Source organism: Physeter macrocephalus, chromosome 6 (genome assembly GCF_002837175.3).
Source record: "Physeter macrocephalus isolate SW-GA chromosome 6, ASM283717v5, whole genome shotgun sequence".
NCBI lineage: Eukaryota > Metazoa > Chordata > Mammalia > Artiodactyla > Physeteridae > Physeter > Physeter macrocephalus.
In genome coordinates this window covers 89,486,078-89,512,385 of record NC_041219.1, presented here as the reverse complement: position 1 = coordinate 89,512,385, position 26,308 = coordinate 89,486,078, and the positions used below count along the sequence as shown (strand labels likewise).

At 56.7% G+C, this 26,308-nt stretch overlaps 1 protein-coding gene across 1 annotated transcript; it reads left to right on the top strand.

Moving 5' to 3' along the window:
- The first annotated feature begins 7,239 nt into the window (after positions 1 to 7,239).
- On the top strand, positions 7,240 to 25,901 carry KCNH3 (potassium voltage-gated channel subfamily H member 3). The gene is made up of 15 exons (XM_024122972.1): positions 7,240 to 7,315; positions 8,994 to 9,227; positions 9,685 to 9,819; positions 10,686 to 10,819; positions 11,264 to 11,507; positions 11,892 to 12,049; positions 12,134 to 12,341; positions 16,224 to 16,505; positions 16,806 to 17,005; positions 17,466 to 17,715; positions 22,718 to 22,935; positions 23,668 to 23,999; positions 24,393 to 24,499; positions 25,135 to 25,211; positions 25,305 to 25,901. Exons 1-15 carry the CDS (start codon positions 7,240 to 7,242, stop codon positions 25,899 to 25,901), a joined length of 3,252 nt encoding a protein of 1,083 aa, XP_023978740.1.
- Positions 25,902 to 26,308: the final 407 nt, after the last annotated feature.

Below are 26,308 nucleotides of genomic sequence, written 5' to 3'. Positions count from 1 at the left end.
GCTCAGCGGCCATGGCTCACGGGCCCAGCCGCTCCGCGGCATGTGGGATCTTCCCGGACCGGGGCACGAACCCATGTCCCCTGCATCGGCAGGCGGACTCTCAACCACCGCGCCACCAGGGAAGTCCCTGCGGCAGTTTTTTAAATTCACCTTTTTAAAAAGTAATACAGGCTAATTTTTTTAAAAGTACAAAAGGATACATGATGTGAAAGTGAAAAATACTCCCCTACCTTGTCCCACTCCCTAGAAGAAATCACTGATAAGTTTCTTGTTTATCTTTTCACAAATATTCTAAATCCAAACATGCAAATATGTTTTTTCTTTCTTTTACAAAAATGAAAATGATATTATGCGTATTCCTAAGCAATTTGCTTTTTTTAAACTTGTTCTCACTTTTTATAACTAGTTTTTGTTTGGTTTGAAGAAAAATCAATATATGTAAATGGTTTAAAAAAAAACAGTTCAAAAGGATATATGATGAAAAATAAGCCTCCATCCCACTCTGGACTATTTATTCCCTCCCCAGAGGCAACCACTCTTAAGTTTCTTATTTATCCCTCCAGAGATTTTCTATATTTATATACATATATCAGAAGAATGTATGCTGCTTAGACCTCTTTCCATGTCAGTATACATAAATGTACCTTGTTCTTTCTATGGCTGCATAGTATCCCATTGTATAAATTTATCATAATTAGTTTTACCGGTCCCTAATGATGATTTTCAGTTTTTTGCTATTATAAGTATTGATGAAATTAGCATATTTCATCAATATAATACATACATCACTCATTACATGTGAGAGTGTACCTTTAGGATAAATTCCTAGGAGTGGAATTGTTGGATCATACAGTTATTGATAAAGTACTCTTAAAAGATGCATGGATTCTCCCCAACAGTGTTTGGGAGTGCTTTGTACAGTTGCTGAGCTGGAAGCTAAGGAGAGATAAAGATAACTAAAACACAGCCCTTTGTGGGGCTGATAAACTAGTTGGGGCAACTGACACATACAGATAAAAGAGTACAAGGTAATAGTATTGCATGAAAGAGCCTTGCTGTCTTCTGTGAGTATAATGGAGAAGCACTGCACTGCTCGAAGGGCCTGTGCTTGAACTAGAACTATACCAGCGGTGATCAGGCATTTGCTCAGTGGTTTATAGACAGGGTGACCTCGTATTTCAGAATCCCAAACCAGGGTACAGTCTTGTGAGTATGAATGTATGTATGGGGAACAACAGGATAAACTACTTTAGGTTGGGAGTGGCCTAGAAAAGCCAGGACACATGGTTATCAATCTGTGAACCTCTACTTTGGAGAAGGTCAGTAGAGTAATGGCTTTTCACCCTTGGAAATCTTGCCATTTGACCTAACAAAATGAGGGTTTGTCTTGCCTGATCTACAGGGTTCATCCCACCTTATCCCACCTGGAGAGGATTATATGCATACGGAAGCACACTTAATGGAAGAAATGGGTATCCAAAATGGTACATGTTTGGAGGTCAGCAACTGATACAAGGAGCTCTTTTGTCACTATTTTAACCAGTTCAGAGTACCAGACCATAACGCTGGTAGCCAGAACATCATACTGTAAAGTCAGCCAAGCTGGACGTCTGGTGGCTTTAGCCACCTGCGCACATTCTTTACTTCAAACATTGAGGCACCTGCTGGGTGCCAGGCACTGTGCTGAGTTCTGAGGCAAAGATAAATGGTTCCAGCTCTTTCCTCAACCACTTTGCAGGTGAAGGAACTAGAGCTCTTAGAGCTCTTAAACTCTCGGAAGCAGTGTCTGGTGGCTGGGCAGTGTGGTAGAGTAGAAAAGCCCTGGACTTTTGAGACCGATACTTGGACTTTAATTCTGGCTTCACAACTTGGTAGCTATGTGACCAACTAACCTTGGGCAAATAACGTAACATCTTTGAACCTCTTCTTAAACTGGGAAGTGGAGACTGGTAACTACTTCATGGAGTGGTAAGGTAGGTATCAAGCAGGTGCTGAGAACGGTACCCTGGTGTCCAAGCTAACCTGTGACTAGTTAAACATTCACTCACCATAACTCCTTTACTTTTCTGTGTCTCGTGCCCTGTTAAAAAGTGCATGAAAGACTTCCCTGATCTCCAGCCTTACAGACCTAATTAACCAAAAATAAAAATAAAAAATAAAACCAAAAATAACCAAAAAAATAAAACCAGAAATTAACCAAAAATAAAAAAGTAATACTTCAGTCACCCTATTCCTTCTGTAGCTTTTCTCCTCTGAGTGCATATCCCCCCAGCATGGTGAGCTCTGTGCCCTCTTGTCCTGACAACTGTCAGGAAGCCACCCCCCACCCCCGTTTCTGAGCTCTTTGGGTGGCACAGGCCAGATGCTGACAGCACCAACACGGGCAAACAGGGAGCAAGGCTATGGCAGAGTCCGAGGAGAGCCAGGGAACATCATTTCCATACAGGTGCTGAGGGAGTTTTGTTACTAGTCTGTGACTCCCTACCAAGGGGAACCGCTATCTGAAGATTTTTCTGGGTGAGGAAACTCACCCACCATCACCACCACCAGCAAAACTGTTCTCCAGCCCCCCCGCCCCTTCACAGCCGTCAAAACAGCAGGAACAAATACCACCCACTCTGATTCCCCAGGGAAAAGTCAGGTCTCCTTTTTATGTCTCTCTTCAACTTAACCCAGTTAGGCTTTCTCTGTAACTAGATTTCAGACAAACCCGTTTTCTGGTGATGCTAGAACATGCAGGTTGAGAGACTGAGAAGATTTCTCAGACTCACTCCCTTGCTGACTGCAGGCAGGACTGGTAAACTGGCCTTCCGGCAGGCGGGGCCCATGGTCAACTGCAGTGTATCCCCACGGCCTGAAGTCCAGTGGCTGTTCACAGTGGCACTCATCAAAATGACCATACCGTCCCCTTTTAATAGGCTGTTTACCGAAGGATAGGACAAGGCACCCCAGCATTGTGGCACGGTAGCAAACTGCTGTCAACCTAGTTAACTCCCGGTTCAGATCTCCTTCCTCCACTTAACCAGCCATGCGATATACAACAGCTTATCCAGGATTCCCTTTTAGAAAGTTTACTGTGGTTTCCTCACACTAGCTAGGATCCTCCGCTAAAAGAAAAGGGATGGCCTAGAATGAGACAGCTGAGGGGCGGCCAAGTACTGGAGGCCTCAGAGTATTCCAAAATGTTGTGTTAGTTTTGGTGGGGATGGGGAACCTTCAGCGAGGCTTCATGCTGAGCTCATTTCTATGGTCCCAGCACCCAGGGGCAGGACAAGTGCTCAGGGGGACTTTCAATAACAATCACAACCACTTACTAAGTTCGTCTCACTCTCTCCACAATCCTCTGAGAAAGGATCATTTCACAAATGAAGGAAGTAATGCTCTTCGAGGTTAGCGCTGTCCCCCATCCCTGCCCAAGGTCACTCAGTGGCAGAGCTAGAATTGAAACCTAGACTAGTTTGACATGAAAGCCTGAGATTTCCCCACCACACCACACAACCTGAGAAGGAGAGACAGACCTGGGGACCTCCAGGAATGAGGGTGGAGAGAGTAGGAAGAGGAGAGGAGACTGGAGGAGCCCTGGACTCTGTTCCTCGACAGCCACCTGTTCTCACCGGCTGCACACAGCAACTGACTCCGCCTGCACTTGGGAGGGGGGCTTTTTCCATCTTTTGTGTCTTGAGCGGTTTTTTCCTCGCTTTGCTCTTCCCTTCTCTCTCTCCTTGTTCCTTTTGTAGATAATACTCCCACAGGCCTCCCACGGCAGCTCCAAAACGCAGCCTCCTGAGTTTCTCCTTGTTGACAATGGCTCTGAGCTATCTCTGAACAGGGCTCCTCCTCAACCTTCCCTTCCCTGTGACTCCCCACTGTGGCCAGTGAGTCAAGAACTGGGGAAAGGGGAGAGGAAGAGGAGATTATAGTGGGGAGCCCAGTGGTCCCTAACCTCCCCCCCCACACCCTGCCGTGCCCTGTTGTCTTCTCAACTCCGCCCCCCCCGCCCCGACCTCCACCTTACTGTCTCCTAAACGTGGGCCCTTGCCCCGCGCGCCCGCGCGAGCGCGCATGGGGGGTGGGTGCGGGGGTTGTGGGGGTGGAAGGAGGAGGCGAGGAATTCACCATAAGCCAGGTCTGGCAGGAAGACCTGAGGGACTAGGTAAAGTGAAAGAGTGAAGTGGGTTGAGATCTAGACACTCATCTAGATGGAAAAGGCACCTTAAATCAGGCCAGGCCAAAGCAAAGGGTCAGTGGCTGCATCTCTACCCCATACACACTTTCACACAAATTCTTTGAAGGGCAATGGGGGAAGGGGTTTAAAGCCCAAAACATTGCTGTTTCATTCTGTGATAAGAAGAGTGATCATAACATTCAATAAACGTTAGTATATTTCCTTCTCCCGGAAATGGGGACCAGAGCACCAAAACAGTGACACAGGCATTGTGCCTGGAGCTTCTGGAGGAGGCAGTGCATCTTAACCCCTCCGCCTCAGTGTTTTCACGTGTAAATTGGCAATTATAACAGTGACTACCTCACAGAGTTATGATAAAGATTAACCGGATAATCCAAGGAAAGCACTTAGCACAGTGCTTTGGCACCAAGTCGATCTCAGCTATGGTAATTCTTTGGGGGCACCCCGCGTATTCTGTCTACCGCCTGCTCACCCTGACCCAAAGCATATGGTTTGGCTTGATGTTCAAAACCAGCACAGGCGGATGAGCTTGAAGACTGAAAGTCTGAACACTTGGGCTTCCACGGGAGTATCATCTGGATCTGATGCACAACCCCAGATGACCAGTCCTTGTGAGTACCACACAGCTAGCCTGGGGTTGTTTCTGAGTCCTCACAGTGGGAGACAGCTATGCTGGAGTGAGGTAGACTCTGGACCTGGGGTTGGGAGTGTGTCAGGGTTGGAACCTTAGCCATTTACCACCTTGGTTACCTTGAGCAAGTCTCTCCTCTATCTCTGCCTCTGTTTACTCATTTGTGAGATGGAGAGTAAGTAGCATCTACTCTGCATATTTCACAGGGCTCCTATAAGATTCAAAATCAGATAATAATATTTACATGTTGCAAATGTCACACACTGTTCTAGATCCTTTAATCTTTTAATCCTCCTAACAACCCTCTGAGGTAGTTATTGTCCCCGTTTCACAGAGGAGAAAATTGAGTCACGCAAGGAAAATCACAACAGCAAGTGGCAGAACTATATTCGAACCTGGGTAAGTAGCCTGGTTCTCAAGTTGGGTGCTTTCCACCATAGCCTCATCCTTTCTCTCAAAGTGAGCCGATTCCTAAACTGCACCCTCTCCTCAGCAGTGTGCTTGAACCATCGCCTGGAGGGGCAAAGAGGAGCCGTTGGGGGAGGGGTTACTGGGCAGCCCTAGACCCATGTGAGAGGGTGGGAGGTCGGGGGTCGGAAGCTAGATCTGCAGCCTCCTTAGGGTCGTGCTTCCTGGGAGCGGGATTCCAGGATTCAGAGGACTGGGGGAGGGGGACGCTTCCTCTTCCTCCTGCCCAAGCACCAGCTCATTTTAATACAGGTGCCTGGGTCTTTGGCCCTTGTCACAGATGAGGGGTGGGTGGAGCGGGGGACACTACTTCCTTTCCGATGCTGCTGACTATGGTTGTGTCTCCTAGAGGGGTGGGGGCGCTGAGCCTTCCGCATCACTCGCTCGGGAACAAATTGCTGTTTTGGCCACGGCGGTTCCTCTGGGCGCGGGCGGTAGCCGCGCTCGCTGGCAAATCGTGGGAGGGAGGAGGAGCGGCGCTGGCAGCGCGAGGCTGGTAGGACCGACGCAGCGCTGGAGACCAGTGAGAGACTGCCGCCCAGGGCCCGGCTCCGCACCGCCCGCCGGCCCCTCCCCACCCCCTCGCTGGAGGTGGGGGTCCCTGCAGCCCCGGCTCCCCCTTCAGCGCAGAGCCTAGTTCTCTAGGACTAAAGGCGCTGGGGCAGCGGAGACTCGGTCCGCTCATTCCCCGCCCGCAAAGACCCACTAGCGCAGGGTTAGGAAGTTTCCCCCAGCGTCTGACATCTACTGTACCCTGTATTTGCAACCTGACCCTTCGGCGCAGCCTGGGAGCGGCAAAGGCGACAGAGAGAAACACAGGGGCAAGACAAAGGATCTGGGGCGCCCCCATCCCCACACACCTCATTTCCACTCCTCACCCCTCCACCTCCCGGGTACACACGGAGAGCGTCTAAACCCTATTTCCAGGACTACCCACCCTCCTATTTCCTGGCAGCTCCAGCCAGCCGCGGCGTCGCTTAGTGACGGATCGATCCATTCCCTGGAGGGTCAAGTTGAGGCTAAGAAAGGCTTGGATGCCCAAAAGCTGGGTTTAGACCCCCTCCCCCAAATCTCCTTTTAGACTTCACCTGCCCCAACCTCCGCCAACCACCGGTCTTCACCACCTCCACCTGCGGGCCCAGCCCCCTTTCCCATTATATTTTTCTTAGGGGAAATCTTCTAAACCACGCACCCCCCGCTCATCCCCCGCCTGAGCTCTCCTCAGGTCCCTCCGGGGGAGAAGAGGCTGCCAGGCTCTCTGAGAACCCCCATGCTGCAGAGAAAGACGCCTCGCCCTTGCGGCTCCGAGCGGGACCAGGCGCTTGCCCGTCGTTCTCCGAGGGGCTGGCGGGGCGGCTCGGGGTGGCCCGGGCGGCCTGAGTGGCGCGGGGAGAGAGGGAGGGCGCCGCTTCCCCTGCCCCCACGAGGTCCCGAGGGGAGGGGGGAAATCCCTCGGCGGGAGGCCTGTCCCTTTAAGGAGGCAGCCCTGCCTGGGTGTGCCCCGTCTCCATGGTTACCCTGGTGCTGGCTGCGGCGCCGGAGGGAGGGAGGGAGGGAGGCTGCCGCTTCTCCCCGACAGAAGGAGGTAGCTGCGGGGATCTGGTGCCCAGCGGAGCCCGAGCCGGAGCCGACCCGCAGCCGAAACGGGAGCCGCTGCTGCAGCCACCTCGAGCCGAAGGTGCCGACAGCACAGCGGGCGCGGAGCCGGGAGTCCGGGAATCGTGGGCGGCCAGGGCGCGAGGAGCCGCGCGCCATGCTCCGGGCCCCGACGGCGGGGACGCCCCCTTGCGCACGGGCGGCTGGCGGGACCTGCGAGCCCGGGGTGGGCATTGCCCCCCGACGGCTGCGCTAGGGGGCGCGGGGCCCGGCGGGGGGCGGCCGAGTTGGGCGCCCTCCCCCGGCGCTGAGCCCCCGCGCCCCGGAGGGATGGGGCAGGCGGCTACAGACGCCTAAGATGCCGGCCATGCGGGGACTCCTGGCGCCGCAGAACACCTTCCTGGACACCATCGCCACGCGCTTCGACGGCACGCGTGAGTCCCGACCCTCGCCCCACTGGCTCCCGGACCAGCTGCCCCTGGCCAGTGTTCCCGTCAGTCCTGCACCCAGACACCTCAGCCTGGAGCCCTCCTGCTCGCGCCCTCCCTTCCCCGAGCCCCACTTTTAGCTGGGACCACCGTCTCCTTCCAGACGACGTTTCCGAAAAATTCAGTCAACACTGCCCCGGGCCGGGCAAAATGGCTAGAACTCTCTGGGTTTGGGGGCCGGTCATGTCGTCTGTTCCTGGGGTCGCGAACCCCGACCTAGTCAGTCTAACCCATCCCATGCCTGCGTCTGGCGCTATCCCACCGAGACTACCCTCGAACTGGCGGGTTGGGAAGTGAGGCAAGGAAGCGGTGCTCCCTTGCACCGTGCTAGAGGCTAAAAAAAACAGATTTAGAAGAGAGGTCTGCAAACCGAGAGAGAGTAGGCGGGACTCAGGAGAGCACTGTTAGTCCAACCTCACCTCACCACCTAAACCCACCAGCCTAAACCCACTGAGCCCTCTAGCCCAAAAAAGATAGATTTGGGGACTCCCACTAAGACCGGGGAAGTTTGGAGAAGGTGACCAGAGCTTCTGGATCCTGGTTTTCCAGGGCTCTGAGCACTGGGAGAGTCGTGAAAGCCCCCTCCCTTCTCCTCCTCCCTCAAACTCACCCCCAGTGAGGCTTCCCAGCTCTCTGCCTCTGTCTCTGGTTTCTGATAGGGGTGGAAGCCCATCTCTGAGACCACCCCCACCCCAGGCTTCTCCATCTGCTTTGCCTGCGCTTGGCTCCTGCAGCCTGCTGATTCAGCACCCCCCACTCCCCAATACACTCCTGGCTCCAGGCTGCCAGAGCTCAGCTACCGTTCTTACACCCCCACTGTGGATCACATTCACTAATTCCTGAGCCAGGGGCTCAGGCAACTGGGGCTCAAACAGAGTGCAGAATAGATGGTGGCTTGGATTGCCTCTCCGTCCAAGTGTGTCTCGGTGGGAGGAGCCAAATAGCCAACCTGAGTACCTGGCTGGTGAGTGAACCTGGCAGAGGCTGGCGGGGTGGGGGGAGGGGGGCTGAGGCTGGCCTAGAACTGGTCCTGCAGTCCTCCTTTGGACATCCCTAACCCCACCCCTTAGCCCAAGCTGCTCAAGTCACACTCCAGAGGGCACAGCACCCACACGGGGCTGCATTCACCAACCGCAGGGCTCACACATGCCAATTCTTTTTTATTTTTTTTGCAGTACGCGGGCCCCTCACCGCTGTGGCCTCTCCCGCTGCGGAGCACAGGCTCCGGATGCGCAGGCCCAGCAGCCATGGCTCACGGGCCCAGCCGCTCCGCGGCATGTGGGATCCTCCCGGACCGGGGCACGAACCCGCGTCCCCTGCATCGGCAGGCGGACTCCCAACCACTGCGCCACCAGGGAAGCCCCCATGCCAATTCTTGAATGCACTTATACACACGATGCTAGGAGTGGGACCTTGCAGGGCACCGACACACAGGTGACACTAATTCCTGTTCATAAACAGCTCCTGTCCTAACCCTCCCCCAACCCCCCATCCCAAACACTCACACACAGGATTCCTGGGATTTGTAACACCTACCCTTTGATTGCAGGCAATTGGGAAAGGAGGGGTAGTAGACCCTGTGCCCCTTCACCCCACACCTCCTCTGAGAGGTGCTCTCTTGCAGATAGTAACTTCGTGCTGGGCAACGCCCAGGTGGCGGGGCTCTTCCCCGTGGTCTACTGCTCTGATGGCTTCTGCGACCTCACGGGTTTCTCCCGGGCCGAGGTCATGCAAAGGGGCTGTGCCTGCTCCTTCCTCTATGGGCCAGACACCAGTGAGCTCGTCCGCCAACAGATCCGCAAGGCCCTGGATGAGCACAAGGAGTTCAAGGCCGAGCTGATCCTGTACCGGAAGAGCGGTGAGGGGCCACCTGGCCAGCCTGCCTTATTTTCGTGGTCTCACCCAGCCTGGTACCCACCCCATCCACAGTCCCTCCTTTCCAATCCCATCTTCTCCATCTCCCCATCTCATCCCAACTTCCCACATTCCCCTCTCCTCTTTCTCCACCCCTCCTCTTGTTCCTGGCCCCTCCTTTCCTCGGTCCTCACCCCAATCTCAGCTGGTACTCAATTTCCCGTCTTGGATTTCCCACCCCAGCAGAAAAATGTCCCCGTCTTACTTAGCAGGACAGATCTATGAACACACATGTCTGACTGTCGTCTCTGCTCTCCCTTGCCTTCCCCCGCCCTGTTGGATCGAGTCTAAGTGTCCTAAGTGGAGCTGGCATGTGCCTTGACCAGGGGTGTCAATGGCCCCTCTGTCACCTTGGCTCGGGCGGAGAATGGGAGCTGGGCTGAGTCTGTCTTTGTGCCCAGGGCTCCCGTTCTGGTGTCTCCTGGATGTGATACCCATAAAGAATGAGAAAGGGGAGGTGGCCCTCTTCCTGGTCTCTCACAAGGACATCAGTGATACCAAGAACCGAGGGGGCCCCGACAGCTGGAAGGAGACAGGTGGGTGCCTGTGGGGCTGCCGGGTACCTCAAGCCTTGGCGGGGCCATGGTGCCCAGTGTGGGTTTGTGGGCCCCCCACCCCGCCTGCACTCACTGACTCCTGCTCTGCTGGCCGAGGAGCCTGTGCTGCTCTCATCTCCCCAGGCCCAGGTACAGAGAGCTTGTGGAGACAAAGCTGGACTTTTAAAGTCAACTTTACTAAGAAACTGAAAGAAACAAATTCCACTAGTGCCCATGAAGTACCATTTTCCCACCAATTAGTGAGGCTGAGCACAGACCCACCTGGTTCCTTGTCCTCATGCAAACCTGTCTGGGGAGCTCTGGCCAAAGCCCTCTTTTAAGTCCTTGTGGTCTTTTCCCTCTTGCATCCTCTAAGGGCTGGGGGTGGCCTTTGGACAGCTCACAAAGCTGTCATCAGAAGCTGCTCCAAGGCCTCTTTGCCATTTGGGGGTGTTGGGGGTACTCTCTGTTCCCCATCCCCCGCCCCCAGCCCTGGGCGGCCTCGACTCTGCCCAGTGGCCTCCTGCTAGCTCTGCACTCCCCCACCCTGGAAACTACCTCCCACTCCCCTCTCAGGCCTTTCCCTGTGGTGTTCCTCTCTTGCCTTGCCTGGATGCAAACCTCCTTCTCCTAGAAGCAGGCACTGAGAGGAGTGTCTGTAAGCGACCCCAGGACTGCCCGTTGCTGGTGTTGGCAAGTGACTCCAGGAAGTGAGAAACGCTGGAGCCCCCAACTCTAAATACACTAACTAGTCAGGGAGCCAGACCAGTCCGTGGGCCAGCAACTGGTGTCCTACCCGCAAGCCCCTGGGCTGAGGCGTGCGAGTGCTTCGCCCATCATTCTCTCCCGCCCCTCTTCTTTTGCAGGTGGTGGCCGACGCCGATATGGCCGGGGAGGGGCCAAAGGCTTCAATGCCAACCGGCGACGGAGCCGGGCTGTGCTCTACCACCTGTCTGGGCACCTACAGAAGCAGCCCAAGGGCAAGCACAAGCTCAATAAGGTGGATCGGCGCTAGGGTGTGTGTTTGGGGGGTGGGGCAGGGTAGGGGCCGGTTGAGGAGATGGAGAAGGGGAACCGAGCCCACCACAGAGAGAATGTCCAGGGGGCTACTCAGGCCCCACCAGCACTTTGGGGCTTGTGGTGAGAATGTCACATGCCTGATCTGTCGCAGGTATGGCAGAGAGTTTGGGCCCTGGAGTCAGATGGGCCTTGGCTCAATCTTGGCTCCTCCCCTAAGCAGCTGTGTGACCTCACCTAAGTCACCTGAGCTCGCCGATCCTCAGTCTTCTGATCTATAACAAGGGGACTCTGATGCCTGTGTCAGAGGTTGTTTTGAGAATGCGGGGAGAGAAAGGAGGCAGATGCCTGTCCCAGACCCTATCCAAACTCAGCCTGTGCCAATTTCCTGTCCTCCCTGCCTGGACCTGCCCTGCCTCTCATTCAGGGGGTGTTTGGAGAGAAGCCAAATTTGCCCGAGTACAAAGTAGCTGCCATCCGGAAGTCACCCTTCATCCTGCTGCACTGTGGGGCACTGAGGGCCACTTGGGACGGCTTCATCCTGCTCGCCACCCTCTACGTGGCTGTCACCGTGCCCTACAGCGTATGCGTGAGCACAGCCCGGGAGCCCAGTGCCGCCCGTGGCCCCCCCAGCGTCTGCGACCTGGCCGTGGAGGTCCTCTTCATTCTTGGTATGTGTGCTCTGTGCCTCCCACCCCTCCCTGGGCCAGTGACCCCCCCGGGCTTTGAGGGGGATAGTCTGCATGGCTTCCACTGCCCCCCCCCGTGTCCCCCTTTGCCCTCCCCCCGTTTATGACCTGTGGGCCTTGAAATCAGACCTAGGTTCCAAATATGTCTTCATCACTAATGGGTTACTTGGCCCTGAGCTAGTCATAGCCTCTCCAAGCTGGTTTCTCCCTCCATCACATACGCACAACGATATCCACCCTCTGGTTTACTGCGAAAACTAAGACAATGCAGGTAAAGGGCCCAGGACAGTGTTACACACTGAGCAGGTGCCCAGGAAAATGTGGCTCCTCCCCACCGGTGCTGACTCCCGCCCCAACTTCCCCCAGACATTGTGCTGAATTTCCGCACCACGTTCGTGTCCAAGTCGGGCCAGGTGGTGTTTGCCCCAAAGTCCATTTGCCTCCACTACGTTAGCACCTGGTTCCTGCTGGATGTCATTGCGGCGCTGCCCTTCGACCTGCTACACGCCTTCAAGGTCAACGTGGTCAGTGCGGCTGGGCTGGGTGGGCTTTGGGGCGGCACAGGGGGGCCCGGCCCTGGGGTGACCTCCCGCCTCCCCCCACCTCAGTACTTCGGGGCGCATCTGCTGAAGACGCTGCGCCTGCTGCGCCTGCTGCGCCTCCTCCCGCGGTTGGACCGCTACTCGCAGTACAGCGCCGTGGTGCTGACCCTGCTCATGGCCGTGTTCGCCCTGCTCGCCCACTGGGTCGCCTGCATCTGGTTCTACATCGGCCAGCGGGAAATCGAGAGCAGCGCCTCCGAGCTGCCCGAGATCGGTACTGGAGGCCGCGTGTGTGTGTGTGTGTGTGTGTGTGTGTGTGTGTGTGTGTGTGTGCGCGCGCGCGTACATATGTGCCCAAGGAATCTGTTCCCTTGAGGGTGCGTGCGTCAGGGAATTGTGAGTCCAAGTGTGTGTCTGTCAAGGGATGTCCGTGAGCTGATATAAGGTATCAGAGAGATGTGTGCAAGTCTGCATGTGTACATGCTCATAGGTGTGTATCAGGGGCATGTGTGCCAGTAGGTGTGTGTTTGGAAGGAGAATGAGGGGGCTGGCGCGTGTGTGTGCAGGTGGGAGCGTGACAGGGCCACCACCTCGAGGCAGGCCTGCTCTCCTGCAGGCCCACATTGTGGAGGAAGCCTGGTGGGCTGCCTGGGGGAGTCTAATTCACCCATCGTGGCCTCCTCGTGGTCAAGCTTATGTCACATTCACGTTCGCCCACTCCCTGCCCAGCTGGGTACCCCACCCCTCTCAGAAGACCTCTCCAGGGTTGCTCCGATGCCTGGCGCTTTCCCGCCACCCTCTCAAAAGCTCATCCCCCACCATCTTGGCCCCTAAGGCCCCTTGACCACTCTTGTCACCTCCGGCAGCATGGTTCTCAGCTGCTTCAGCCCTCCCCCAGCCCGAAATGCAGCCTTTCTCTGTGTCCCACCAGTGTCTTCGCTCTCCTTCATTTCACCTCCACTCTCGCAGCTCCTCCCCTGCTCACCTCCCACTCAAGTCTTAACTCCTGCCAGGAGGGCTTCCACCTCCACCTCTCAACCCCAAATGTCACCCTGAAGGTCACAGTGACCTTCTGGGGCCAAACTCTTATCCCTTTGAAGTCCCTGTAGCACCTGACCCTGCCAGCCATCTCTCTGCCCTGTGAGGAGGCCTCCTCCTGCCCTGGCACCCCCCCCCCACCGCCTTGCTCTCCCTGGGCGATTCCACTGGCACCACTGTGTGAACATCTCAACTTCCATCCTCTCTCTCTGTCTCCAGACCGTTCTGTTCCAACAACGTCTAACTCTCCACGCCCGCAGCTCCAAAATTGGACACACCTTCTTCCTCCCATGCCCTCCAGCCCTCTGGCAACTTCCCCGTAACTGGCCTTTAGCCCCTGTTTCCAGTCAGTGGGCAAGAGGCCAGCTGCTCAGATGCCCGCCCCGTGACTGTCTGCTCCTTGATGGTGTCGGTCACCAGGAGTCCAGGTTGGCCTTAGAAACGTGCTCTGATCAGTTCCCAGGGACGAGGAGACTCCCGCGAGTCCTCCCTCCCTCGCCAAGCCCACGGAGACTGGTGTGTAGCCCAGAGGCCCACTTGGATATTCCCCAAATCTCTAGCTGCCGAGCACAGGAACCGGCACGTTCCAGGCAGTATGTCAGCTCCTTGGCGCCCGCCCTTCCCAGAGGAAGGCTGTGGCGGAGGCGGCTCTGGGGTCAGACGCCCCCAGCGAACCTGCTCAGAGGACTGCGAGATGGGGAACGGTGATGCAGAGCCCTGACCCCTACGTGGGTGACACACCGAATCCCCAGGTCAGTCCCCGCCCCACACACAACCCAGACACCCCGTGTCTTGCGTCCATGTGGATCCTCCATTCTGACCACGTCACAGGGGCTGCTGAGCTGACATGAAGAACACCTTTGGCTCCCAGAGGGGCTCTGAGCCCCTCCGTGGAGAGCATGGGGCTTGTAAGGGGCTGTCTGACCGTTGGGCAGATCACACCCTTGAACCCTAAGTTCCAGAGGGGCTGGTACTAGTTCACATTAGGGGAGTTTCCAAGTCCTTCACATCATCATCTGTCCCTTCTTTCTCCAGGGAAACTACCCCCAACTGGGTGGGAGCCACACCCACACCTCCCAAAGTCCACCCTGGGAGGGATGTCCTTGGGTGAGAGTGGCGCCTCTTGTTGGCCCAGCTCCGTCTGGTGGGAGGTGCCTTCCCTTTGCCTCCTTGCCTTGGCTCTACTGCTCCACTGCCCCTGGTGTGGACATAGAGTTCCAGCCCCAGAGTCCCATTAGCCCAGTGGAGATGGGCTGGATTTTCAAAAGACTGTGCTAAACACTGAGGGAGCTAAACACTCGGAGCTTTTCTCAGTGTGAAAACCACCAGCCTCCAGAACAGCCTCTGCAGCCGACACGCCCCACGCAGAGGGACCATCCCGCCACCAGCTCCAGGGGCTGCCGATGCCCCATGACCAAGACTGAGTGAGGAGGGACCCTTCTGCATCCTCCCCTCATCCTCCTGCTTCTCCACCCTCCAGCCCCCTCCTCCTCACCCAGCTACCGGCTTCACCTCAGAGGCCCAACTAAGTAACGACTGAAGAGTTTTGTGTACTTCCTTGCGTTCTCACAGCACATCTCAAATAACAGGAGGGTGAGTCCTCACCTTGGCTCAGGACATTACACATCCCCCCAACTCCTTAGCCTGGAGTTTCCTCCCTCAGTGCGGACCCCACATTCTAGTTAAGCCAAGCTACTCGCCTGTACTTGTCTCCAGCTCTAGGTTTAGCCCACACCTTTCCCTAGATCAGGAATGACCCCCTCTCACTTTGTCTCAAAACTACCCATCCTCTGAGACCAACCACCAGTGTCCCCTTTTCCGGGAAGCCTTCTAGCTCTAGCCAATAGCATGTGGGTTTGAGCCCCATCCCGGGACCCTTGGGTGCTGTGTACCTCTGAGACATCGCTGCAGTAAGCTCCTGGGGGTCCCCCGGCTCCTGGCACATGTGCGTGAGATTGCTGAATGAATGGGTGGGTGGTGAGAGGAGGGGTGTGAGGACCACAGAGGGCCGCAGCATGTGTGATGTTAGGGTGAGTGTCGAGTAGGGAGCTGGGGAGGGGCACGTGGAGAGGCGGCTCCCACAGCAGCCTGTGATCCTGGGCCCACCCTCTGGACTTCTATGCTAGATCTGCTCTCTCTCCCTTGCTCCCCATGGCCCCCAGCTCTGCCAGGACCCCTGGGACCTCTGTGGACCCTGGGAACCCCCTTCTAACACCCCAGAATTCCTACAGCCCTCCAGCTGGGCTGAATGACTCTGGCCGCTGTGGGCTCCTGAGAGACCCCAGTACGCAGCCCCACCTCCTCCAAGGCCAGACCAGAGAATGGGGGGTTGATGAGGAGACTGGGGCGATCTTTATTCTCCTCTCAGTGTCCCAGGCTGGCTTGTGTCTGCGTGTACAGAGCTGTGTGCACGGTGGTGGCCTGCCTGTCTGTGGCCTCTGAGTGCACTCACCTGTGTGCTCGTGTCCATGCAGGTGTGTCCCTCTCCTACCTGGGTGTCAGTGTGCAAGCGCCCGCGTACCCTTGTCTCTCTCCCAAGCGTGCACAGGCCGTGGCTGTGCTCCTGGGACTGCGCTCACACACGTGTGTCCTTGTCCTCTCGACTGCGTCTGTAGCCTTACCGGTGTGTGCACGCGTCCACGTCGGTGTGCCCGAGAACGCGTGCGTGAGGTTGGGTGGTGTGTGTGGTTGTGGGCAGGGGGGATGAGGCTGAATGGGGGGCAGCTTTCCGGAGCTCAGAGAAAAAGGAAGAGGAGCCTGGGAGGACAAGGCAGAGGAGGCAGCCCTGGGGATGAGACTGTGGCTGGTGCAATGAGCCCCCCAGTACCTCTGCCCCCTCAGCTGGGCCCACGGCCCAGGATTAGCGCCAGCACAGGGAGGAGGGTGCAGAGCTCTTCACTCCAGCCTCAGCACCCAGAGACACCGTCTGGGGAGATGACAGTCTCGACCTCGTGTGCTTGTCTTGGGGAGGGGTGAGGGGGTGCACAGGGGCGCGCAGGGCTGGCAGAGGAGGGACGGATGTGGCAGGAAGCCGTGGGGGGTGGATTTGCAGCCATGTGTGTCCCCCCCGCCCCGGGGGTACCCGCAGTGCAGCAGTGCTGTCCTGCCCCCTCCCCAGGCTGGCTGCAGGAGCTGGCCCGCCGACTGGAGACCCCCTACTACCTGGTGGGCCGGAGCCCAGCTATAGGGAACAGCTCTGGCCAGAGTGACAACTGTAGCAGTAGCGGCAGCGAGGCCAACAGGACGGGGCCCGAGCTCCTGGGAGGCCCCTCACTGCGCAGCGCCTACATCACCTCCCTCTACTTCGCACTCAGCAGCCTCACCAGCGTGGGCTTCGGCAACGTGTCTGCCAACACGGACACGGAGAAGATCTTCTCCATCTGCACCATGCTCATCGGCGGTGAGGCCTGCCCCGCTCCCAGTCCAGGGCCCACTCCCCTGCTCATGCCCTGGGGCACCCCTCCCTCCCCACCTCCCACAGGGCCCCGAGGTCCTTCCCAGAGGTGCTTCTGCCTAGGGGCCCCAAGGAACCCGAGCTCAGGGCCAGGAGAGCCCACCTGGCCGCAGGACTCCACCCCACACAGCGGCCGGGGGCCTTGCCCAGCGCGGGGCTGCGGGTGGGGAGGACAGATGTGTCCCGCACGGTGTCCGGCCGGGCCAGGCTGGTCCTGGAGGTGACCCCTCTCGCCACCCTCCCCAGCCCTGATGCACGCGGTGGTGTTTGGGAACGTGACGGCCATCATCCAGCGCATGTACGCCCGCCGCTTTCTGTACCACAGCCGCACCCGCGACCTGCGCGACTACATCCGCATCCACCGCATCCCCAAGCCCCTCAAGCAGCGCATGCTCGAGTACTTCCAGGCGACCTGGGCCGTGAACAACGGCATCGACACCACCGAGGTGCGCAGGCCTCCAGGGCTGGCCCTTCCAGCCTTTGCTCCTTCGAGGAGTGTGCGCTCGGCCTAAGATTCCCAGGAGCAGCGGGCTGGAGGGCAAGAGGTGCAGAATTCTGACCTCCCTGCCTCCACTCTCTGCTGGGCGGCTAGCGGCTCGGAGGCCCCTCTCCATGCTCCCTAGGTCTAGAGGCCCTGCTCCCTGACGGCCAGGTCTAAGGCCGGGAGGAGAAAAGCAGGGCTGCCCATGGGGGGCGGGGAGGATAAAGTGATTGAGAGGGAGGCAGAGGCGGCCCCCCTCACTGATTGGACCCTGTGTGGAGCTGGATGCTGTGCAGGGTTGGGGGGAGGGGCTCAAGGCCCCTCCCACGCCTGCCCTTGCTCTGAGGCCCTCGAGGTGGAAAGGGCTGGCGGGAGGCTGCCTCCCACTCTCCACCCTAACCTTCGGCACCTGTTCCCACCCGCAGCTGCTGCAGAGCCTCCCAGACGAGCTCCGCGCAGACATTGCCATGCACCTTCACAAGGAGGTCCTGCAGCTGCCCCTGTTTGAGGCGGCGAGCCGCGGCTGCCTGCGGGCGCTGTCCCTGGCCCTTCGGCCCGCCTTTTGCACGCCTGGCGAGTACCTCATCCACCAAGGCGACGCCCTCCAGGCCCTCTACTTCGTCTGCTCTGGCTCCATGGAGGTGCTCAAGGGCAGCACCGTGCTCGCCATTCTAGGTTTGTGAGGGTGGGACGGAGGACGCCAGGGCTTGCGGGGAGGCGGGTGGAACCAAGGCCCCATCTGCAGAAAACGCGGAGAGAAGACACAGGCAAGGCCACCAGGGAGAAGCAGCCAGGGTGGGGTCAGGAGTAGCCATGGAGCCCTGGGCAAAGCTCAGAGCGGACCCAGTGACCACAAGGCGGCAACACAAGGAGGTGAACTCAATCTCGCGGGTGCTGGAGGCCAGACTGAGCGAAGGACCAGCCTTCGGTCTGTGAGGGGACAGAGGGGAGCACTTCCTGTCAAGGAGGAAAATCAAATGCTAAGGATGAAAGTGCTGGAAAGAGTGTTCAGGTGGGAGAAAGGGAGGCATGGACGCCATTCTTCGAAGTAGAGTTGATTTACAACGCTGTGTTAATTTCTGCTGTACAGCAAAGTGATTCAGTTATACATATATATATGGCCCTGGGCAAAGCTCAGAGCGGACCCAGTGACCACAAGGCGGCAACACAAGGAGGTGAACTCAATCTCGCGGGTGCTGGAGGCCAGACTGAGCGAAGGACCAGCCTTCGGTCTGTGAGGGGACAGAGGGGAGCACTTCCTGTCAAGGAGGAAAATCAAATGCTAAGGATGAAAGTGCTGGAAAGAGTGTTCAGGTGGGAGAAAGGGAGGTATTTTTTTAATTTATTGAAGTAGAGTTGATTTACAACGCTGTGTTAATTTCTGCTGTACAGCAAAGTGATTCAGTTATACATATATATATGTTCTTTTTTTATATTCTTTTCCATTCTGGTTTATCACAGAATATTGAATATAGTTCCCTTTGTTATACAGCAGGACTTGTTGTGTATCCATTCTATGTATAATAGTCTGCATCTGCTAACCCCAAACTCGCAATCCAACCCTCCCCCACCCGCCTCCCCCTTGGCAACCACAAGTCTGTTCTCTATGCCTGTGAGTCTGTTTCTGTTTTGTAGATATGTTCATGTGTGTCATATTTTAGATTCCACATATAAGTGATAACATGTGGTATTTGTCTTTCTCTGTCTGACTGACTTCACTTAGTATGATAATCTCTAGTTCTACCCACGTTGCTGCAAATGGAATTATTTCATTCTTTTTTATGGCCGAGTAGTATTCCATTATAGATAGATAGATATACCACATCTTCTTTATTCTTTATCTTCTTTATTTGTCTGTCGATGAGCATTTAGGTTGTTTCCACGTCTTGGCTATTGTACATACTGCTGCTATGAACATAGGGGTGCTTATATCTTTTTGAATTAGAGTTTTGTCTGGATATATGCCCAGGAGTGGGATTGCTGGATCATATGGCAACTCCCTTTTTAGTTTTTTGAGGAACCTCCATTCTGTTTTCCACAGTGGCTGCACCAACTTACATTCCCACCGACAGTGTAGGAGGGTTCCCTTTTCTCCACACCCTCTCCAGCATTTGTTATTTGTAGACTTTTTAATGATGGCCATTCTGACCGGTGTGACATGGTACCTCATTGTGATTTTGGTTTGCATTTCTCTAATAATTAGCAATGTTGAGCATCTTTTCATGTGCCTCTTGGCCATCTATATGTCTTCTTTGGAGAAATGTCTATTTGGTTCTTTTTCGATCGGGTTGTTTGTTTTTTTGTTGTTGAGTTGTATGAGCTGTTTGTATATTTTGGGAATTAAGCCCTTGTCGGTCGCATCGTTTGCAAATATTTTCTCCCATTCCGTAGGTTGTCTTTTCACTTTGTTTATGGTTTTCTTTGCTGTGCAAAAGCTTGTATTTGATTAGGTCCGTTCGTTTATTTTTGCTTTTATTTCTATTGCCTTCGGAGACTGATCTAAGAAAACATTGATACGATTTATATCAGAGAATGTTTTGCCTATGTCCCCTACTAGGGGTTTTATGGTGTAATCTCTTATGTTTAAGCTTTTGAGCCATTTTGAGTTTATTTTTGTGTATGGTGAGAGGGTGTGTTCTAATTTACATGAGGCTGTCCAACTTTCCCAACATCCCTTGCTGAAAAGACTGTCTTTTTCCCATTGTAAATTCTTGCCTCCTTTGTTGAAGGTTAATTGACCGTAGGTGTGTGTGAACGCCATGCTTGTTCACCGCAACCTCCCCCTGCCGACCCCGGCCAGGCCCAAGAGGAGAGATGCTACTTTCCTAGGGAAGGTCCTCGAGCAAGCCCAGGGTTGCGAAGGGTGACAGCAGAGCTCAGACTCTGAATACACTTCCCTTCTTGGCGAAAGAAAGAGGTGAAGATGAGGGATCAATTCCCTAGACAAGGAAGGGGAGATTGCAGTTTCGGAACTGACGTGATAATAATGCTGGCCCCAGGGGTCCCGCAGCAGGGCCAGCCCTGTGTCCCGGCCCCTACATGCTTCAACTCACACAAACCTCATAAAACCCAGTGCGGAGGAACGATCGCTATTCCATTTTGCATAGAAGGAGACTGAGGCTCCAAGAGGTTAATGAACAGGCAGGCTAGGGCTAGAACCTGGTCTGCTAACTCTAAACCTCAGGCTTCTCAACACTGTGCTCTTAGGCGCTCTGCTCTGGGGAGACTCATCCCGCAGAAAAGGTGCGATTTCAGGGTGGCGGGCAACACGGGGCTGCAGGCTTCGGGGCTGTGGGAGGCTTTCGGCAGGGACCCCAGAGGGTGGGAACGCTGTGATCTGCGTGGGTCACAGAGGGCCTCACACACTGATGGAGGGCGCCCGGACCACAGCCAAATCCTCAGGCAGCAGCACTTGCAGACTCCCTGTGGGGACAGCTGACGCCTGGAGGGGCTGAAGTTTGTCATTAACCTGGAGAACCAGCAAGACCACACGCCCAGCAGCGACTGTGTGTCCATCCTCTCTTCCTTGAGGAGGATGGCCTTCCGACAGGAAACAGAAGAAACAAATACCACGCGAGCTGAGAGAGGTGTCGTTCATGAGTTTGACTTCTGGCCCTACGTGGAGTTAATGCCAGGACCCTGAGCAAACGGAGTTATGGCCACTCACATATGGCTGGCAATCTTTGAGAAATGATGGGGAACTGGAGAGATTCAGAAGGGCAAAAAGGCAGATTTTGACAGTGGCAGACTGGTCACTCCAAAGCAAGATTGTCTAGTGGATTATTAAACAGATGGTTTTCAGCTGGGAGCTGAGGAAGCAGCGTGGCTGGGAGCTGGCATGGGTCCTGAAAGAATCTGTCTTCTCTGATGCCAGGCACCAGGTCTCAGAATATCGACGTTCAGTATTAAGACAGCTTCACGGGTGGCCACCACCTGTGCCGTGGCCTTTGCCTCCAGAATTCCCCAGCACTGGGACTTATGCCACCTTTGATCCATCCTGTCCCTACCCACATGTTCCGGATGAGCTGTTTCCTCTGTTGACGTGGCCCCTCTGGATGCCCTGGTGGATGCCTGGTTCCCCAGCCCTCATCATGGCCTGGTGTTCTGCTTTGCCTTCACCCCATCCCCCCACCTGCCTCCTTAGTTGAACATCCAGGTGCTTCCTGCCTCTTCCTTGCAGCTAAGGCTCGCGGCACATCTAGCAGTGTCAATTCTGGCCCCTACCTCTGTGTATGAACTAACGGCTAAGTGTGCAAAGTTAGCTGGGGAGGAAAGAGGCAAGACGAAGAGAGGTGAGCTGGGCGACGGTGCAGGGAGGACCTTACAGGCCTTGATGAGCTGAGCTGGAGGCTGTGTCTGAGAGGCCAGCCTGGAGGGCAGGCTCTGGTCCCTGAGACCAGTGGTATGGAACTCCGTCCTCGGTCCTGTCCTATTTCTCGTTTTTATCTCCCCTCTTGGATGAAGACAAGAAATACATACTTATCCTATTTCCAGATGACACACGTGAGGACAGAGAGCTCATTCATCAGATGATCACACTGAGATCCAAACAGCTCTCCGAAGGAACCAGAAGGATGGCCTGAAACCAAGAAAATAAGATTTAACGACGATGCGTTCTGCACTTAAATTTGAGCAAAAGTCCATGAACATTTAGAGGAGGCCTTTAAGCTCAGTGAGTTCTGCTGGCAGCGTGAGGCAGCCCACAGTGGGGGTGGCAGCGAGCCATCCTTTTCCTTAAGGATAAGGAAACGCTGTCTAATCTCGTGAAATGTCTGGCCGTGGGTTGAGCTGCCTTGTGAGGGTCGTGAGTGCTCTGCCCAAGCCCTGGTGGCATGCCATCCCGCTTGGGAATGATCTATAGGGGACTCTTTTCGGGAGGGAAGGGAAGGAAATGAACTTTCATTGGCCGTCTATGTGTCAGGCACGTTATCTACACTAACTTATCACCATGTCCCTGATTGGAGACATCCTATTTCATCGATTCTAAGTCACACATTTTTTCCCCACAATTTGACATCTCTGAGATTAGGATGTGGACTCGAGTTGATGCCATTTTTACAATCGCTGTCAGCCAGGTGGCAGTCTCAGCCGGGTGGTGGGAAAACCCTCCATTGACACCTTCTGGTAAGATCGCAAAAGCACCACAGATGCAGTTCAGTACAGGATCTCTCATATAGATGAGGCACCAGGGCTCAGGGAGGTGAAATAACGCGGCCCCCTGCCCTTTTCACTGTGCCACACAGCACTAACTTGCTGGTTCCACATACTGGTTCCTGGACAAGCTCTACCTGAGTCACCTGCAGGGCTTAACAATTGTGCGGTCTCCAGCAGATACTGTGATTCTGTAGGTAGTGATGGGCCCCGGGGAGTCTGGTTGATTTAACTTTCCCGGAGGATTCTGATCCACAGGCAACCTGGGAATCACTAGAACTGGTGTCTCAGATCTGAAACTCGGGTTGTTTCAGCACAGTGCTTTGACCCCAAATGTGCTTGAGCACCTGGGTCACAATGCTCTTCACCCGGAGCCTGTCTGAGGAGCCAGTGAGGCAGGCAGCAGGGGTCAGCCAGGGTCCGGGCCCCGCTGCTCCCCTCTTGTCCTGGCTGGAGAGGCCCCACTCGACCCCCCTCTCGGGTGGCTGAGGGGCAGGGCTTGCTGACCTCTGCTTCCTCTTCCCAGGGAAGGGTGATCTGATTGGCTGTGAGCTGCCCCGGCGTGAGCAGGTCGTCAAGGCCAACGCTGATGTGAAGGGGCTGACGTACTGCGTCCTGCAGTGTCTGCAGCTGGCTGGCCTGCACGAGAGCCTTGCGCTGTACCCCGAGTTCGCCCCCCGCTTCAGCAGGGTCCTCCGAGGGGAGCTCAGCTACAACCTGGGTGCTGGCGGAGGCCCCGCAGAGGTGAGGGTGCTGGGTCCGTGCGGGGAGGGGCGGGAGTGCTGGGGGGCCTGGTGAGGCGGGCAGAGAAGGGGTTTGTGGGAGTGACGTGTGAGCACCCCGCATGTGGTGGTGGTGGGGCTCTACGCTCTGCTGCCCCTTCACACTCTCACACTGTCCTTTAGAGCCCAGCCCAGCTCCACTCAGCCGCCACTCCCAGCTCTCCCGGCCCAAGAGACGGCCCGCGAGTCCAGCGGTACCAGACGAGGAGGCTGTAGGGTCACAGATGAAGGGTGGTGCCCGTGGGTCGGGGCCAGGCAGGCTGCACACTAGTCTCCAGGCCGCCTCTGCAGAGAGCCCGGCAGTGCCCCCTGCTTCTTCACAGTGACACAGGACTGCTCTGACGGGCTTTTGAATTTTCCTGCCTTATCTTACTAATTCCAAACCGGTTTTTGGTACCAGGTCCTCCTGGATAGTTCAGTTAGCCTCAGGGACCAAGTAGAGGGACAGCGTGTCCACACTTGGCTAGCATTTTGAGGGACAGCGAACGCCGGGGCTTGGTGGCTTTGTGGTGGCAGCAGAAAAGCACCCCCTTCCCCTGCCGAGGCTCTTCCTTGGGAGGTGGGAGACACTGGGCATCCTGTTTTTAACAAAAACAGCTCCTCCCGTCTAGGGCGATGAGACCGGGTCGGGGGGTGGTGAGTGGGACATAGCGGGGGCTCTCCATGATGATTCCCTGTCCCCCACTATCCCCAGGTGGACACCAGCTCCCTGAGTGGCGACAACACCCTCATGTCCACACTGGAGGAGAAGGAGACGGACGGGGAGCAGGGCCCCGCAGCCTCGCCAGCCCCAGCTGATGAGCCCTCCAGCCCCCTGCTGTCCCCCAGCTGCACCTCATCCTCCTCGGCCGCCAAGCTGCTATCACCGCAACGAACGGCGCCCCGGCCCCCGCTGGGCGGCAGAGGGCGGCCGGGCAGGGCAGGAGCTTTGCAGGCTGAGGCCGGCCCCTCTGCTCACCCTCGGAGCTTAGAGGGGCTGCGGCTGCCCTCTGTGCCATGGAATGTACCCCCAGATCTGAGCCCCAGGTGAGTGAGCTCTGGGCCACTAAACTCTGGGCAGAGCTGCAGTGATAGAGCTGGGGCCCCCGCCAGGCACACCCCTGCCCTGGATGCCCATCTGTCCCTCCAGCCTCCTCCAAGAAGCCTTCCTTGACTCCTCCCTGCTGCCCCCATTCCAGCATTCATGCCATGCACTGCTCAGAACTCTCTTGCTGTTTCACCTCATTCAAGTTTGAATCCCCAGTGAAACTGCGAGCTCCTAGAGGAAGGGACCACGTGTTACCCTTCGCTTGGGGCCCCAAGCCCCCGGCCCAGCTCCAGGCTTCTGCAGCCTCTGCGGACAGTGGGGCATCTTGTCCCATGAAACACTGCAGTGGCTGGCTGTCAACTGATTTGTTGTCCTGGCGCCTGCGTCCACAGGGTAGTAGATGGCATTGAGGACGGCTGTGGCTCTGACCAGCCCAAGTTCTCTTTCCGGGTGAGGCGGTCTGGCCCAGAATGTAGCAGCAGCCCCTCTCCCGGACCAGGTACTGGGGCCCGGGTCCGGGGGGAAGTTGGCAGGGCAGCCCCTTTGCCCTGGGAGCCTCTGAGAAAGTGGCAGGGCACAGACTTTGGGTGCCCTCTAGCCCTCACCCACCTGCATGGTTTGGGCAGGGCAGTGGGTAAGACCAGCACCTTGGTGTTGGAAGGTAGCTGGAAATGGAGCTTGGTGAGATCTCTGCTGCCAGGTCTCTGTGTGACCTTGGTTCTCATCCCAGCTTCCCGTCTGTAAAAAGGTGGTTGTGCATGTTAAATGAGAAAATGGTGCTGAAACCCTCAGCACCGTGTCTGGCCCACTGGGGGGATACAGGACTGGGGAAGCAGAGTTGAAAGTGGCCCCTGGGCAGGCCAGGCGGCCCAGGGAGTGTCCCCTTGCCTGGAGGACAGAACAAGAGCCAGGCACAAAGGCAGCTTCCTGAGGGAGAAGCACAAGCCAGTGTGCCCGAGGTCCCCTGGTGGTTTGCACAGAATTCAGCAACCCAGGTAAGGTTGTAAGTGGCTGTTCCTGGCGGCAGCAGGCCCGGCCAGGCCAGTGTGGTCTGCGCTAAGCGGGCGGAGGCCTGGACCCCGCGCTGTCTTCATTCACCAGCCCTGGCTGGTAACCCCACCCTACTGTCCACAGAGAACAGCCTGCTCACTGTCCCCCTTGGGCCCAGCGAGGTGAGGAACACAGACATGCTGGACAAGCTTCGGCAGGCGGTGGGTGAGGGGCAAGGTGGGGGGGCGCCTGCTGTTGTGAGGTCCCCACCCCACTGACCACGCCCTCCTCCCACCCTCCTCCCTTCCCTGCAGGTGATGGAGCTGTCTGAGCAGGTGCTACAGATGCGGGAGGGGCTGCAGTCCCTTCGCCAGGCTGTGCAGCTCATCCTGGCACCCCATGGGGAGGGCCCGTGCCCTCGGGTGTCGGGAGAGGGGCCCTGCCCGGCCAGCGCCTCTGGGCTCCTGCAGCCTCTGTGTGTGGACACTGGGACGTCCTCCTACTGCCTGCAGCCCCCAGCTGGCTCTGTCTTGAGTGGGACCCGGCCCCACCCTTGTCCAGGGCCCCCTCCCCTCGTGGCACCCTGGCCCTGGGGCCCCCCGGCGTCTCAGAGCTCCCCCTGGCCTCAGGCCACAGCTTTTTGGACCTCCACCTCTGACTCAGAGCCCCCAGGCTCAGGAGAACTCTGCCCCGAGCCCAGCACCCCAGGCCCACCGCCTCCTGAGGAAGGGGCTAGGACTGGGCCCCCAGAGCCCATGAACCAGGCCGAGGCTGCCAGTACTGGAGAGCCCCCGCCAGGGTCAGGGGGCCTGGCCTTGCCCTGGGAACCCCATAGCCTGGAGATGGTGCTTATTGGCTGCCACGGCTCTGGCACAGTCCAGTGGACCCAGGAAGAAGGCACAGGGGTCTGACCGCCAGCCCCAAAGCTCAGTGTTGCCAGACATGCTGCCATCTGCCCGGCCTCAGGGTAGAGGAAGGGTGGTGGCCACCCCTGGGACTCCGTGCTGCCCGCTGGCTCAGGGCAGGGAGCTTGAGAGCAAACAAACAAGGGCCTGGCCCCGGACTCTCACAGGGCGGGCTAGAACTTACTTACTTCTTCAGCCGCAGGCCCCAGGCTAGGAATCTTTCTTTGGGCTCCTACTCCTGGGGCCCTTCCTCACCTCAGCCTGCTCCTCTGACGTCTCATCTCCCTCTGCAGGCTGGGGGACAGTGGCCTGAGGCCAAGGAGGGGTTCTGCTATCCCCTGCATGTGCCCCTGTCTCACCTGTCCCCACATTTTTTATATTAAAAAAAGAATAATAAAAGAAACTACTTTGGA